We start from the raw sequence: 14,434 nt of genomic DNA, 5'->3' as shown, positions 1-14,434 counted from the left end.
GAAAAGTAGGGCACATGAAGATTTATTATATTATCGAACAGAACGACATCGTATATGCTTTTGCAAATTCAATTACAATATATTCGAATGAGGTGCAACTTTTCCAACTCTATTTAGTATTCTGATTGTCTAAGATACCACTTGCCCTGTTTCGTAAATGCATTCCTATGAAATTTCATTATATTCTCGTTTTACATCTGTTCTTCAGCCTCCGTTTCCCAAAGAAATTTAGCATATGCCGCCAGCACATCGCTGTAACCAAAACAAGAATCGATGTTTCAAACATTTGCAACCACGCAGAGAAAACACAACATATAATACCGTAGTTTGCAATAACAACACTAATTTTGATGTCGTAAATAAAACACATGAGTTTGTCTTTTTTTTTCTTTACCTGTCTTGTGGAGTTGCTTCAACTGCTCGTTCGAAGTAGGCTAGAGCTCTTTCATAATCTCGGTGAAGCTGCCAAACTATAGTAGCATTTAGAGATAGCATCTCCCCGTTTTCGGGGTCTGCTAGTATTGCACGCGTGTAATATTCTTCGGCTCCGTTGAGGTCTCCTTTCGACTGTCATTAAAACAACGAATAATATATTACCATGTTGTAATGAAAAGCCTGCTTTCGACCAATAATAACTAATCATTTGAAGATTCCAAAAATTGTGGCCCCAAATCCCTCAATCCGAATAAAGCATAGAGAAACAATAATTTATTTACTTGATGCAAAAACCGAGCATAATTTCCAAGAAACAAAGGGTTACGAGGATTTTCATCGACCATCCTCTTTAAGTAATCCTCGTCTAAGTGTGTGCTTATGTAAGAAACTTCATTACTCGAATCACCAAAACCATCAACGTTAACTCCGAGCCCCATCGCCAGATGCATAGACGGGCTTGATGGCCTCTTTTCTTTTTCGAAATCTGCAGTCGAGACATCCGCAAGGTCTGAGCTTTCATCAACCTGCCATTTCATTAAAACCAAAATTTTTTTGATCTCTAAACGTATTCTCTAACCTCAACTACTTATGCAAGAACTAAACAACAAACAACAACCTCAGTGTTAGACAAGTGTTCTTCCTCGCTTTCATCAATTTTCCACAAGAAACTCGCGTATGCAGCAAGAACATTACTGAAAACAATTATAAAAAAAAAAAAACTCAGCCATTACACTACACACACACACACACACACACACACACACACACACATATATATATATATATATAAGGTTTCTTGTTTGCGTTTGAACTGTAGAGTTACCTATCTTGAGGAGAAGCCTGGACTGCCCTTTCGAAATAATTCGAGGCTCTAATTTGATCACCATGGATTTCCCACACAAGCTTTGCATACTGAGACAGTGCTTCACCATCTTTCGGATCCGCCTCCGTCGCCCGGTAATAATATTCCTCTGCACCGGCGAAATCCCATTTCGACTGTCACAATTTTACGACATTTCACCGATTATCAGAAATCAGATAAAAATTTCAATACTTGGGATAATAAATTTCAGAAAATTCGCACATAATAAATTCAATAAACAATGAACAAAACTCAATTGAATAAAAAAAAAAAGGAACCAACCTCTAGGTATTGAGCATAATTTCTCAAAATCAATGGGTTAGAAGGATCTCTTCGAACCATTTTACTGTAATGCATATCAGGATCACCATCACGATCAGAATCCGACGGCTCAAATTCATCCCCACCGCCTCGAATTTCAATTTTGGGATCTTCGGATTTGTTCGATGCCCTAACTTCTTCTTCTTCGTCTTCAACACCATCGTCTTCCTCAATCAATCGCATCTCGGTTCGCCCGAAGCTAAATTGAGAGTCTAAGCTTTTACCAGCAGCGGCGATTCCCTTATTCTCAATCAGCTTCTGTTTGATCAAATCTTCATTTGTGGATTCTTCAACCCCAAACTTATCATCGTCGGCGCCGTATATTGAAAACGATGGCTCTGTGCGCAACATTTGATTTTCCGATTGTTTTTCGCCCAATCTGTTGTCACACTGAATTCAGGGAAATAAAAAAATCAAGAATCGAAAGTGGATAATTGATTGCAAGCAGATAAAAACTCAAATGAGGATTATGAAAAATGCGATTGATTTAGGGTTTTTTTTTTTTTTCTGAGTAGAGAGTTTGAGTGGAGTGGAGCTTATGAAAATGTGATTGAATTTCTGGTTTGTTTGTTTAAATAGTGAAACTTTGTGACCGTACGTGAATAAGAGAGAGATAAGATTTAAGAAATGCCGCTTTATTTGATTTGAAAGCAACACCTTTTTTTATTTGGGGAAGTTGACTTTGTAATTATTTATCGGGTAAATTACAATCACCCCTCTGAGGTATGATCAAATTACAAACAACCCTCTCTTGTTTGGATAATTACAATCACCCTCTTAACTATAAATGTTTTTACACGTCCACCCTTGCATTTTCAAATTTAGTGGAATTTTCGAGATTATATGAATTTTTATCATTTTGGTACCCGTTTTATCCTATTCGAACTCCACATTTTGAAGCAAGATAATCATAATATGTGTTTTTAAGCTTGTATAAATGAGATTTTGGTGCATCTAAAACTGTATTTATACACAAAACGAGTACATACTAGAGCACATTTCACGAAATCTAGATGATTATGTTAGAATTTGACACCATAAGAGTGGAGGTGTAAGAAAAATCATAGTTGAGGGGTAGATGTAATTATCCAAACAAGAGGGTTTTTTTCGTAAATTAACCATACCTCAGAGGATTATTATTATTATTATTATTATTATTATTATTATTATTATTATTATTATTATTATTATTATTATTATTATTATTATTATTATTATTTTGAGAATCGAGAGAACTATATTAGGCAACCGATGCCCAAACTAGCTTGTTACAATGCATATTAGCTAGCTCATGTGAAAGAAAGCGAACAATAAGAAAAGGAAACAAAAAATTATCAGCGTTCAAACATTCCTTAAACCTCAGGAACCATGTGAGATCTCCGTATATATATCCGATACTAGCATAAATGGATCGCGATCGCCCATCGAAATTGTGTCCATACCCCGACATTTAGTAATAACATGCATCGTTATGTCATCTTCATTATTGCGTCGTGGAAAACGATTTAACGCGTAAACTAACTTAGCAAACAATTAAGAGGAAATATTTATCACCATGGCCAAGCAACTCTATAGCCACCATTTGATTTAATAATTTTAAGAATTGGCTGATTATTAGAATATGAAATTAAGGTTAAGACTTGAAAGCATTTTTCCCCAAATCAATTTCGTTTTGTTTTATAAATGGTTTCACCTAAGATATGAAATGTGAATATTTTAAAAATTGAAAATCGTAGTGATCAAATTGTTCGTGGAAAAAAAAAGAGCACTTTTTTTATTAAAATAAAAATAAGAAATGGGAGACTTTCGTTGATTTTTTTTTTTAAAAATGCATTTTTTATTAAAATATCAATATTGAATCATTTAAAATAGAATTTTATAATATATATTTATAAAAATTCTCTTAGACTTATTAAGGTTATAGGTTTTTGTAAAAAAAAAAAAAAATTGAAGATATCCGACGTGGACAAACATAGGCTAAAAACGGATGCTCCCCAAGTAACGACAATCCATTTTCGACGTTTGACAACGTTAGTCAAACAAACAAACACACACACAATGATTATTGTCTCTCCTTAGCCCTTCCCCCCTAATTTCATGTTCTTTAGAGAGAGAGAGAGAGGCCAATATTTTTTCCCCTGCTCGCTTTTCTCCTCCTCCTTCCCCCCCTCCGTTTTCCCTCGTCGTCACCCTTCTCCCACACGGCGGCGGGAGGGAATTCACCGTCAACCACCGCACAATCAACCACCGCCACGCCACGCCACCGCGCTTGAGAATTTTTTTTTTTCTTTAATTCGTATGTTGGGGTTCCATTTCCGGCAAGATCATGGCGCCGTCGAAACCGTTCCAGCTTCTGGAAATAAACATAATCTCCGCCCAGGATCTGGAGCCGGTGTCCCGGAAAATGCGGACGTACGCCACCGCGTGGATGCACCAGAGCCGGAAGCTGTCGTCGTGCGTGGACAATGAGGGGAAGACGAATCCTACGTGGAACGACAAGTTCGTGTTCCGCGTCGACGACGAGTTCCTCCGGCAGGACACCTCCGCCATCATGATCGAGATCTACGCCACCCACTGGTTCCGCGACGTACTCGTCGGCACCGTCCGCGTGCTCGTCGGAAACCTCATCCCTCCTCCCACCCGCACCCACCAGCAGACCAACCATTACACCGGCGGCATGCGGTTTGTCGCCCTCCAGGTATATTTTTCTCGATTGTACGTTAACTGTAGATCTACGTATAATCACGCACACACCCATGAGTGTGCGCGCGCGCTTAGTGGGTGATGGTGTAATTAAATAACCTGATGTAGCATATAACTTTCATCGGAAATGGCATAAACGCCTCTCGATTCTGGAAATTTATAACATGATTAATTAATTATTGAAAATAAAAAGAAAATTAATATTACTTCTTGAAACTCATTCTTGTTTATGTAATAAGAACTTCGATCCCTCTATCCCACATTATGTGTCGATTTTATATTTGCACGTACATGTATTAAGAATTTCAATAAATGTGGCTCGAATTTTAGAAAATTACAAAACAAATTTGACTGAAATACCCTTTGTCCACTAATCTATCTCTCCATCAAAATGAGAAGTCATGTGATTCTCCGGTATTGAAATTCTAAAGTAGCATATTATATGAAATAAAAGTGATAGATATTGTGGAATATGTGGAGTAATATGCTAGTAAAACAAACATTATATATGATTATATATGTGTATAAGAATGAAGGTCACAATGTATATTTACATCTAATTAGTTTCATATGCTTCGATTACGAGACAGGTGCGAAGGCCATCGGGGCGCCCGCAGGGCATACTAAACATCGGTGTGGCCTTACTCGACAGCTCGATGAGGAGCATGCCTCTATACCGGCAACTCAGCATGTCAGCCGTTGGATTCCGTGACTTGATGGACGGCCCACAGAATCTCCCTCAACAAGCCGAAAAGAATATTTCAATCGACAATAACGCGAAGCCCATTTTGCGTAGATCGAAAAGCGAACGCAGCGAACTCGTTGGACTCGACCACTTCTCCCCCAACAGCTCCATGATCTTAGTAAAAGGCAAAGCACCGGAGCCTAAAGAGAGCTCGATTATAAGTATTTCCGAATGCATCGTTCCGTTTAAAAATACAGGCAAGGCTAGCTCGGTTATCAATGGTGCAGAGCTTAGAGATCGAGAGAAGCCGAGGCAGAGGGGCAAAAAGGGAAAAGCAGGTTCCGTCGTCAGCGATTCGATCGTCAGCAAAGAGTCGACCAGCTTTCGCAAGAACGAAACCCCCGTCTTGATCAAGAAAATCGAGGAGGGCAATACCGTAAATTTCCCGAAAGAATCTAAAGCCGCCGTCACCACACCGCCACCAGTGGCGACGATCGGAAAACCCATCTCGAAGTACGTGATCGGGGCTCCGGCCAAGAAAGGGGGGTCGATATGGTCGGATTCCGAGGTGGGGCCCTCGCCGTCTGAGGTGGCGGCCGCCATGGCGGACCAGAGGCGGTACCCCTTGGAGGACAACCAGAGCTCGGTTTTGGACGGTTGGAGCGTGGACGAGAGCGTTGAAGGGCTGAGATCGAAGCTGGACAGGTGGCGGATGGAGCTGCCTCCGTTGTACGATGACCGCGGAGGATGCTCTTCGAGTAGCTATAAATCCTCGACGGTGCGCCACGCGAGGAGGCACACGGATAACGGGAGCGGTTTGTTTTCTTGCTTTGGGAATATTTTCGGTTACGAGTGCCAATGCGTGTGCGGTAAGCCGAGTGCCGGGAAAAGGAGCGCTAGCGCGAGGTTTCATAATAGCCCTTCCACTCTCACTCCCGGACGATCGTTCCTTTGATTTACCATTACGTACAACACCTGCATTTTCGGAAAATAAATCACCGTTTTCTGCCCATATCTTTTTTCTCATTGATGATATTAGGTGTAATTTTTTTTTTCTTTCATGAACTTGTAGTTATATGTTTGTTTTCGTGTTTTTTTCATAACATACATGTTTTTTTTTTTTTTTTTTTTTTTTTTTTGTTATTCTATTGTAAAGATGTAAAATAAATTCTTGGATGATCCTTTTATTTCATGCAGTTTGTTTTTATGGTTATGAATACATTTGTGTTCACTTTGAAGTTGCTGATTTACATGCACATATATATATATGGGGGATTGATTGCATATTGTGTTACATATGCTTACAACAGTGGCGGAGTCGGCATACGACCAAGCTCTTTACATATTACTCGAATTCGTAGTATTTGATATAAAAAAATATTAAAAAGTAAAAATAAAAAATCGTGTATAGTAGCATTATTGGGGCCCCTGGAAAAATTAATGCATTTGACCCGTGTCAACTTAAAATTCTGGCTCTGCTAGTGCTGAAAAGACATATTTATTTGATTAATTCCAAGTTTATATTTAAGAAAATATGTTTTTACACATGATGTGGCGACTATGTCTTGTATCATAATAATCATTTTTATAGGTTGGTTCGATTGATTATCAACTCGACCTGATCTATCTACCTGCTTATATTGAAGTAGTTCAAAAATCAAAATTATTTGTCTAGCTTAATGAGCCGATTGTTGGTTGTTTATCGACCAATAAATATGGATAAAAACATAAATTGATCGTATTCAGAAGATTTTTGTATATCATAAATGCACGTTTCTCTGAGTTTGTGAAGCTTTCTTAGGTCGAATTTTATCACCATTTTTTTGTGTTTCAATCCACCAAAAAACTCTTCACTATAAGTAGAAACTTCAAGTTTTTCAATTTCAAAACAATTCTATAAAATATTTATTACTAATTTTACTTGGTGCTCTAATTATTTCACTAATTAAACCTCACTTAGGCCAATTTTTTTTGTTAATTAGCTAGTGGTAGGCATGTGTTTTTCTAGGTCTCTACTTTCCAAAACAAAGTTCTGTGCCAGCAGAATGTTCTCTGCATAGTAGACACCGCAATCTCTCTCTCTCTCTCTCTCTCTCTCTCTCTCTATATATATATATATATATATATATATATATATATTATGGAGCACCACAATTTTTCCATTATGTTTTGTGAAAAGACTCAATCCTCCACTTTTCTTTTTAACATAGCCTTTCTTGTTAAAGTTGACACATCCTAATCCTTATTAAGATCTTAGCAAATCTTGGTAATGATGATTAACAAGGAATTATATTTGATTATTAATTAAATATAAGTTGAGCTACAGTTTTAGATTGTACCTTAAATTGTTAATTTCAATTTAAAAGGCACTAATGTAATAAATAACATTTACTCTTATTTTTTTGGTTTTTTCTTGTACATTTATCTTATGCATATTTTTTCTCATGCACTATAGTCATAAATCATTCATGTTTTATATTACTTAAATGTGTAGAATAAATAATAATATTTAAAAACTATTTATTTTATAAGCTATTTGAATTAATAATTATCATTTAAATATATGTTTAAAACAATAAATATTTTGAGATGGTAAAATCTCATTATTATAAGTTTCTTTCACATTATTTTTGTAGCGTGTAGAACACTACTAACTCAATAATTATGTATCTAATATAAATGAGATTTATTTATTTCTTTTTCTTTTATTTTTGGTTCAAAAGTATTTTTCTTTTGCCATTCTAACCCTTAAAAAGAATTAAATCACCACCTTTAGCCCTTTATCATCATGGCTGTCAAACTTTTTGTTAGTTGTAATTAATACCAAAATTATCAATTCAAAAAGTAGTCAATGAGGGTGTTGACTGTCGCCCTTTGTGTTTCCAACAATTTAATTATTAATTATTTTCCAAAAAGAATTGCATTTTATAATACGTACACTTAAAAAAAAAATAAGGTGTACATATATTTGTAGGCCTCGAGAAAGATTCATTCTTGTCCCATTGGTGACATGAGTGCATGAATAAAAAGTTTAGTACAACAATTTTTAAGCATGAAGAAATAAATAATTGTTGTCGGGAAAAGTGAATTGATTCACTATTATATATTATAGTGCTAACTAGTAAATTATATTTACCGCTTGAATTTTGGATTCTGAAAATATATTAAATGGCATCGGTAAAATATATTAAATGGAATCTGAAAATATATTAAAAGAACAAATATCATGGTGCCACATCTTTTGCAGCGGTTATACATGTTCCACCTATCTTTGGTGGAACTGTAAATGGCATCGGCTGTTCTGGTGATGTAGACGAACTCTCTCGATTTTCCCACTTTTTGTGATCACTCACATTTCTCTTGTCTTATTATTAGTTTGGATTATCTGTTTTATCCGTATTATTCTATTTTTAACTAGTTTTTGCTATTTGTCATGGCGTCGGATATATGCAAGCCCATTTTTTTATTAATTCAAACCCACATAAAAGAGTTTATTAGTTCAAACTCGTAAATTAATTTAATTTTATTACATCAAGACCAAATATGACGAATATACCCTTATCAATAAATAATATATAAATACAAACAAACTCTATTTTTAATTTGTTCAAAAAAAAAAAAGTAAAAAAAAAACAAAAAAAAAAAAAAACAAAAAGAAAAATAGAAAAAAAAAAACTCACAATTGCCGCCACCAGATCCGCCGAGACACCGACCAGCGAGACTTCCACCGCGCCGGCGACAACCAGCGACCCACCCACTCCACCACCTCCACCACACCATCACCACCACCCCACCACCACCAACAAGTCTTTTTTATTAAACTTTTGTTTGTCAATTCAAAAACATTAATCGAGCATCGATTTTTGATAAATATGCGTAGATGAACATTATTCTATGCTTACTTCTCATTGGGTTGCAATGCTTTAGCCGATTTTGGAAAAAAAAATTGAGATTGAAACTGATTTTTTGGTGTGTTTTCGTTGGTTTCCCAAATCGGTTTATCCAGACCAATTTTGTACACGAAAATCGGCGTCACAATGCCGATTTTTGTTAACCAAATCAGCGACACAACGCCGACTTTACAAGTCAAAATCGGCGTTGTAACGCCGATTTTTGTTTTTTTTTTTCTTTTTTTATGATTTATGTTTTTTATTTGGTTTTGAATTTCATTAAGGGTAAATTAGTATTTTTATATCCGCCGCCATTTGCCATACTGCGTAAAACTCTTTATATACTAATTATCTTTATGTACTAATTAATTTTTGATCTATAGACAGATTAAGTGTTTCTGGCCAACCCCACCCTCATAGTGTATCTTTCTTCTAAAAGAAAAAAAAACCATTATTATATATATCTCCAATTCCAAATACAAAAAGAAATGTTTAAAAGATCTAAAATAAAATTAGAATTACAAATTGAATTTTTATTTTTGCGAAAAAATAGGAGTAAATTACAATCACTCCCATGAGGTAAGATCTACTTATGGAAAACCCCTCATTTTTTCATAACTACATTAACTCCTTGCAATTTGTAGATTTCTTACATTAACACCCTTTTGTAAGGGGTGGGTGTAAGAAATTTACAAACTTCAAGAGGTTAGATGTAAATCCTAAAAAATAAAGACTTTTCGTAATTGCACTTTACCTCAAGGAGGTGGTTGTAATTTATCCAAAAAAACAAATCGATTTTACAAAGAATATAAAATTTTGAGTAAACTGCAAAAGTACCCATATGTAATCTCCAAATAGCAAAAACCCCCCGTGATAAATAAACTAGCAAAACCCCTTCTATAAAATTATTTATAAAGCACACTCAGCTAGGGGTGTAAACGAGCCGAGCTCGAGCCGAGCTCGCCTCTTTTGGCTGGCTCGAGCTCGAGCTCGAGTTTATTTTGTCGAGCTCGAGCTCGAGCTCGAGCTCGCGAGCTCCTCTTTTTTTGGCTCGAGCTCGAGCTCGTGTCAGTTGTGTCGAGCTCGAGCCCATTGTCTTTTTTTTTTTTAATATTTTTTTAATTATTATTTTATTATTAAAAATTATTTAAAAAAATAAAAAATAAAAACTAAATTGTAATTATATATATTTTTAATATTTGTATTTATTTCTATAATATTTTACATTATTATACATTATTTAAATAAAAATAACATATAAAAAATAAAAAAAATAATAAAAAAATAATAATAAATCCGGCTCGCGAGCCGGCTCGCGAGCTCATGAACAACTGAAAATCGGCTCGAGCTCGGCTCATCAGAAAGCTCGAGCTCGCGAGCTCGAGCTCGAGCTCGAAAATCTCGAGTTCGAGTTCGAGCTTTTTACGAGCCGGCTCTTCGAGCTCACGAGTCGGCTCGGCTCGTTTACACCCCTACACTCAGCCCATTATTGATTTGAGTGTTGACTTGATATAAAAAGATACAAATACCCCCGGGGTTTTATAATTAATAAATTCTTATATTTTTTTAAAATATTTTAATTATTTTATTGTATTTATATCTTAATTAGATAATTTATTATTCTATTTTTATTATCACATAATTTATGTATATTTTAAATTATCCTTACATAAAAAAGAAAACTGAAATTCCATTATTATCTATTTCTTTATTTTGTATTAAAAATCCTATACTTAATTTGATTACAAAATTTTTAATATTTTTTCGATTTAATTGTTTACTAATTTTTTTAATAATACTTCAATTTCTAAACAATCAAATTAAAAATAATATATATATATATATATATATATATATATATATATATATATATATATATATATATATATATATATATATATATATATATATATATTAAGGGTTAAATTTCGTCATTCCACGTCCAAAAACCAACTACCAGTCGCGCTTCCCGTGAGTGAGCCACACGAAAGTTAGTCTCGGGGTTTCTGCCTTTGACTAAATTTCACAGGGGTTTTTTGCAAATTTATTTATTACAAGGGTATTTTTTGCTATTTAAAGATAACACAGGGCTACTTTTTACAGTTTTACTCAGAAAAAGTCATATTTCTATTTGAGGGTGGGGGTCAAAAAGGGAAGAAAAAAATTGAGGGTGGGGTATTTATGTATGTGGGATGAAAAAAAAAAGTGGAAAGGAAAAAAGAAAAGTGTATGTGAGAGCGCACTTAGCAGGAGACACGTGGGGCCCACAAGCATGAGTATCTCCACCACCTTCCCCCGCCCTCCCTCCCTCCCTCCGCCATTACATTATCCCTACGCCTCTCTTTCTTTCTTTCTCCTCCCCCTTCTTTTTTTTTTTTCCTTTCAGCAAACCACAATCTCTTGCTTTTTTTTTTTTCATTTTATCTCTCCATTATTCTTGGTTTTATTTATTTGTTTATGTCATGGCCGAACCATCTCTCGAATCATTAGGCGGCGGCGGCGGTGGTGGTGGTGGTGGTGGTGAAGAAGCTGGACTTGAGTTGGGTTTGGGGCTGAGTCTTGGAAATGGCGGCGGCGGCGGTGGTGGTGGTGGTGGTGCGGTGGCGGCGAAGGGGAAAGGTTCTGCATGGGGTGAGTACGGAAGGATATTGACTGCAAAGGATTTTCCGAATGGGTTTTCGTGTGGTAGAAGCGCCGCCGCCGCCACCGGCTGCGGCGGAACGAAGAGGGAAAGATCTGCTCCTGATTCTGTTCATCAGGGATCTGCTACTTCTGCTGCTGTCAGGTAATTGTCAAAATGTTTAATTTTTTTTTTTTAATAATTAATTAAATATTCTTTTAGATTTATCCAGTTCTTGAATATTTCCTGTTAATTGTATGTTAAATCATGCTAATTTTTTACCAAAAAAAAAAATCATTTTGTTTTTAATAATTAATTAAATATATTTTGTGTGCCATAAGTCTTTTATTTATTAATCCGGGTAATAACCAAAATCTTGATCGAGTTTTTCAAAGAAAATATCTAAAATTGTGTAAAGTTTAACCCTGAATCAAAAAAAAAAAAAAATCCGTGAAAAGTCACACAGGAGGGGGTTGATATAAGACGAAAACAAACATCACGGGTTTTTGCTAATTACGAATAGGTGGAGGTGGTTTTTGTAATTTAATCTAAGTTTAGGGGGATTTTCGTAATTTACCCTATTAATTAATGGGGTTCAAAATTATTTCCTTGAAGCAGTCAGGTTGTGGGATGGCCTCCTATAAGAGCTTACAGAATGAACACCTTATTCAACCAATCAAAATCTTCCAATGCGGAAGAGGAAACGGGAGTTGGCGGGAACGAAAAAAACGAGTACTCGAAGAAGAAGATCAACCATGGAAATGACCGAAGAGACCCTCTAGTTGCTGAAGAAATCGGCCATATTCTTGGATTCGTGAAGGTGAATATGGATGGTTTGGCGATTGGAAGAAAATTGGATTTGAATGCTCACAAGAGCTACGAATCGTTGGCTAATTCGTTGGACGATATGTTCTTCAATCCATCCCATACTATCCGTACGTTTTCTTCTATGATCATTTTTTGACATAGGCACTAGAATAACACATATATTACACTCACACCGTCTCGTTTGGTTGGTAAGATAAAACATGACTGACTGAATAAATACTCCCTGCATTCCACAATGCATTCCACAATACGTGTCGTTTTTCACCCTTGCACAAGTATTGAGAATCTTAATAAATGTTTTTTGATTTAGGAAAATATATATTCTTAGACTAAAATACCCTTGTCCAGTAATTAAAATTAAAACTAATAAGGGTATAATTGGAAAATATGTAATTGATGCAGCATTGGCGCATTGGCATTGGAATTCTGAAGTAACTGATAATATGGAACAAGAAAAATATGGGAGTAATTAATTTATCGGGCCGGTCCACAATAATGAAAAACCGAGGCCTAGTCGAATTATACAATTGGATTCTCATAAGATTGCATAATCGTATCTTCGGAACCAAACGAGGCCGTAAGATTTTAGTATTTGGAATTTAAATTACCGCAAGGCGCAAACCCCTAATGCCTACTTAGCTTATCCCAAGATTAGTCGTGGGCATCTTGGTCAATTGGGTGGTAAAAAACGAGTTGACTCCAAAATGAGGAAAATGTTTTTTTTAGGTATAACCATCTGCGTTTATGTCAATTAAAAGTCCCGGAAAATTGACATGCTTGTCTGATAATAGCTGCATTTAAATCAGGTGGTGGAAATGAACAATCTATAAAACCTGCAAAGCTTTTGGATGGTTCATCGGAGTTTGTGCTAACTTACGAGGACAAAGACGGAGATTGGATGCTTGTCGGTGATGTTCCATGGAGGTTTGTTAACACCGTTTCACTTTCTCGACATCTTTTTTTTTAATTTGAATGTGACGACTTTTATAACGTTAAGCTAATACTATCTATAATTTCGACACTTCTTGTTTATTTTAATATATAGGATGTTTCTCAACACTGTAAAACGACTAAGGATCATGCGAACTTCCGAGGCTAATGGACTTGGTACGTACGTTTATTTCCACAGTACTATGATCACTTCATATTAATTAATTTTTAACGAAATTAATTATATATATATTTGTTTCTCCAACAGCTCCGAAGTTGCAAGAAAGAAGCGAAAATCAAAAGGGAAAACAAACATAGAACCGGTGCTCGAAAGGAATTTGCATCTACGTACACTTGCTGCCTGAAATTGAAAACAAGAATATAATGGCTAAAATATATATACATGTTCGAGTAAATCGGCCTTTTTTCGTCTTTTCTTTATAATTTATTTATTATTTTCTCAAAATGTTTTTCTTCTTGGGAGTTTGTAGAGTGTGATCACTGCTTCTGGTGTTTTTATATTGTAAGCCATGTGTCTCAAAATTAGAGTTTGTTATGCTTTTGTTGACGTACACATTTCACTGATATATATACTTTATTTTCTAATTATATGTATATATAATATATATGTGAGATTGTCTCATATGGTTTTCTATTGTCTTGTTTATTTTTCATTTTCCAACATAACCCGTGCAGACAAAAACATTGATTATGAGAGAAGTTTATACCTAGGTGGTTCCTATAAAAAAATATTCAGGAAAATTGTTTTGTTGGTAAATTACGGCCAATCCCCTAAGGTAAGGTCAAATTATGAAAAAAAATCTTGATGTTTGGGTAATTACAATCACCGCTCAACTATGAATCTTCTTACATGTTCATCTTTATGGTGTCAAATTCAACATAATTTTTTTCAAAAAAAAATCAACATAATCTTCTAGATTATGTGGAATGTTCTCTAGTTTGTACTCGTTTTATGCTAAATTGTAGTTTTCGATGCATCACAATCTGATATATATTGACAAGCCAAGAGACACATCTTATGATCATCTTGTTTCAATATGTGGAGCTCGAATCGGGTAAAACGAGTACAAACTGGAGAATATTACATATAATCTAGAAGATTCCACTAGATTTGACACCGCAAGGATGGAGATGTAAGA

The 14,434-nt window shown here is 35.3% G+C and overlaps 3 protein-coding genes across 6 annotated transcripts; 2 read left to right on the top strand and 1 right to left on the bottom strand.

Moving 5' to 3' along the window:
* Positions 1–6: 6 nt before the first annotated feature.
* TPR4 (Tetratricopeptide repeat (TPR)-like superfamily protein) lies at positions 7–2,273 on the bottom strand. Its single transcript, XM_012973491.2, has 6 exons — positions 1,580–2,273; positions 1,259–1,431; positions 1,052–1,127; positions 717–959; positions 395–567; positions 7–252 (listed from the first exon to the last, which is right to left on the bottom strand). The coding sequence occupies exons 1-6, from the start codon at positions 1,967–1,969 to the stop codon at positions 192–194; spliced, it is 1,116 nt and encodes a 371-aa protein (XP_012828945.1). The 5' UTR covers positions 1,970–2,273; the 3' UTR covers positions 7–191.
* A 1,369-nt stretch (positions 2,274–3,642) lies between these two features.
* On the top strand, positions 3,643–6,223 carry LOC105950784 (uncharacterized). Its single transcript, XM_012974154.2, has 2 exons — positions 3,643–4,316; positions 4,912–6,223. The coding sequence occupies exons 1-2, from the start codon at positions 3,945–3,947 to the stop codon at positions 5,959–5,961; spliced, it is 1,422 nt and encodes a 473-aa protein (XP_012829608.2). The 5' UTR covers positions 3,643–3,944; the 3' UTR covers positions 5,962–6,223.
* Positions 6,224–11,103: 4,880 nt separating this feature from the next.
* On the top strand, positions 11,104–13,836 carry IAA12 (AUX/IAA transcriptional regulator family protein). Of its 4 annotated transcripts, none has more exons than XM_012973480.2 (5): positions 11,104–11,681; positions 12,135–12,451; positions 13,151–13,268; positions 13,390–13,451; positions 13,543–13,836. In XM_012973480.2, the coding sequence occupies exons 1-5, from the start codon at positions 11,359–11,361 to the stop codon at positions 13,590–13,592; spliced, it is 870 nt and encodes a 289-aa protein (XP_012828934.2). In that variant the 5' UTR covers positions 11,104–11,358; the 3' UTR covers positions 13,593–13,836. The 4 variants fall into 4 exon arrangements, with proteins under 4 accessions (XP_012828934.2, XP_088676866.1, XP_088676867.1 ...); XM_088820740.1 differs by having other exon boundaries at positions 11,321–11,681; positions 12,132–12,451; positions 13,136–13,268; XM_088820741.1 differs by having other exon boundaries at positions 11,324–11,681; positions 13,136–13,268.
* Positions 13,837–14,434: the final 598 nt, after the last annotated feature.

This window comes from Erythranthe guttata, chromosome 7, assembly GCF_056151865.1.
Source record: "Erythranthe guttata isolate IM_541 chromosome 7, IM_541, whole genome shotgun sequence".
Lineage (NCBI taxonomy): Eukaryota > Viridiplantae > Streptophyta > Magnoliopsida > Lamiales > Phrymaceae > Erythranthe > Erythranthe guttata.
Note: the sequence above shows the minus strand (reverse complement) of the source record. Positions and strands in the feature narration are given on the sequence as shown.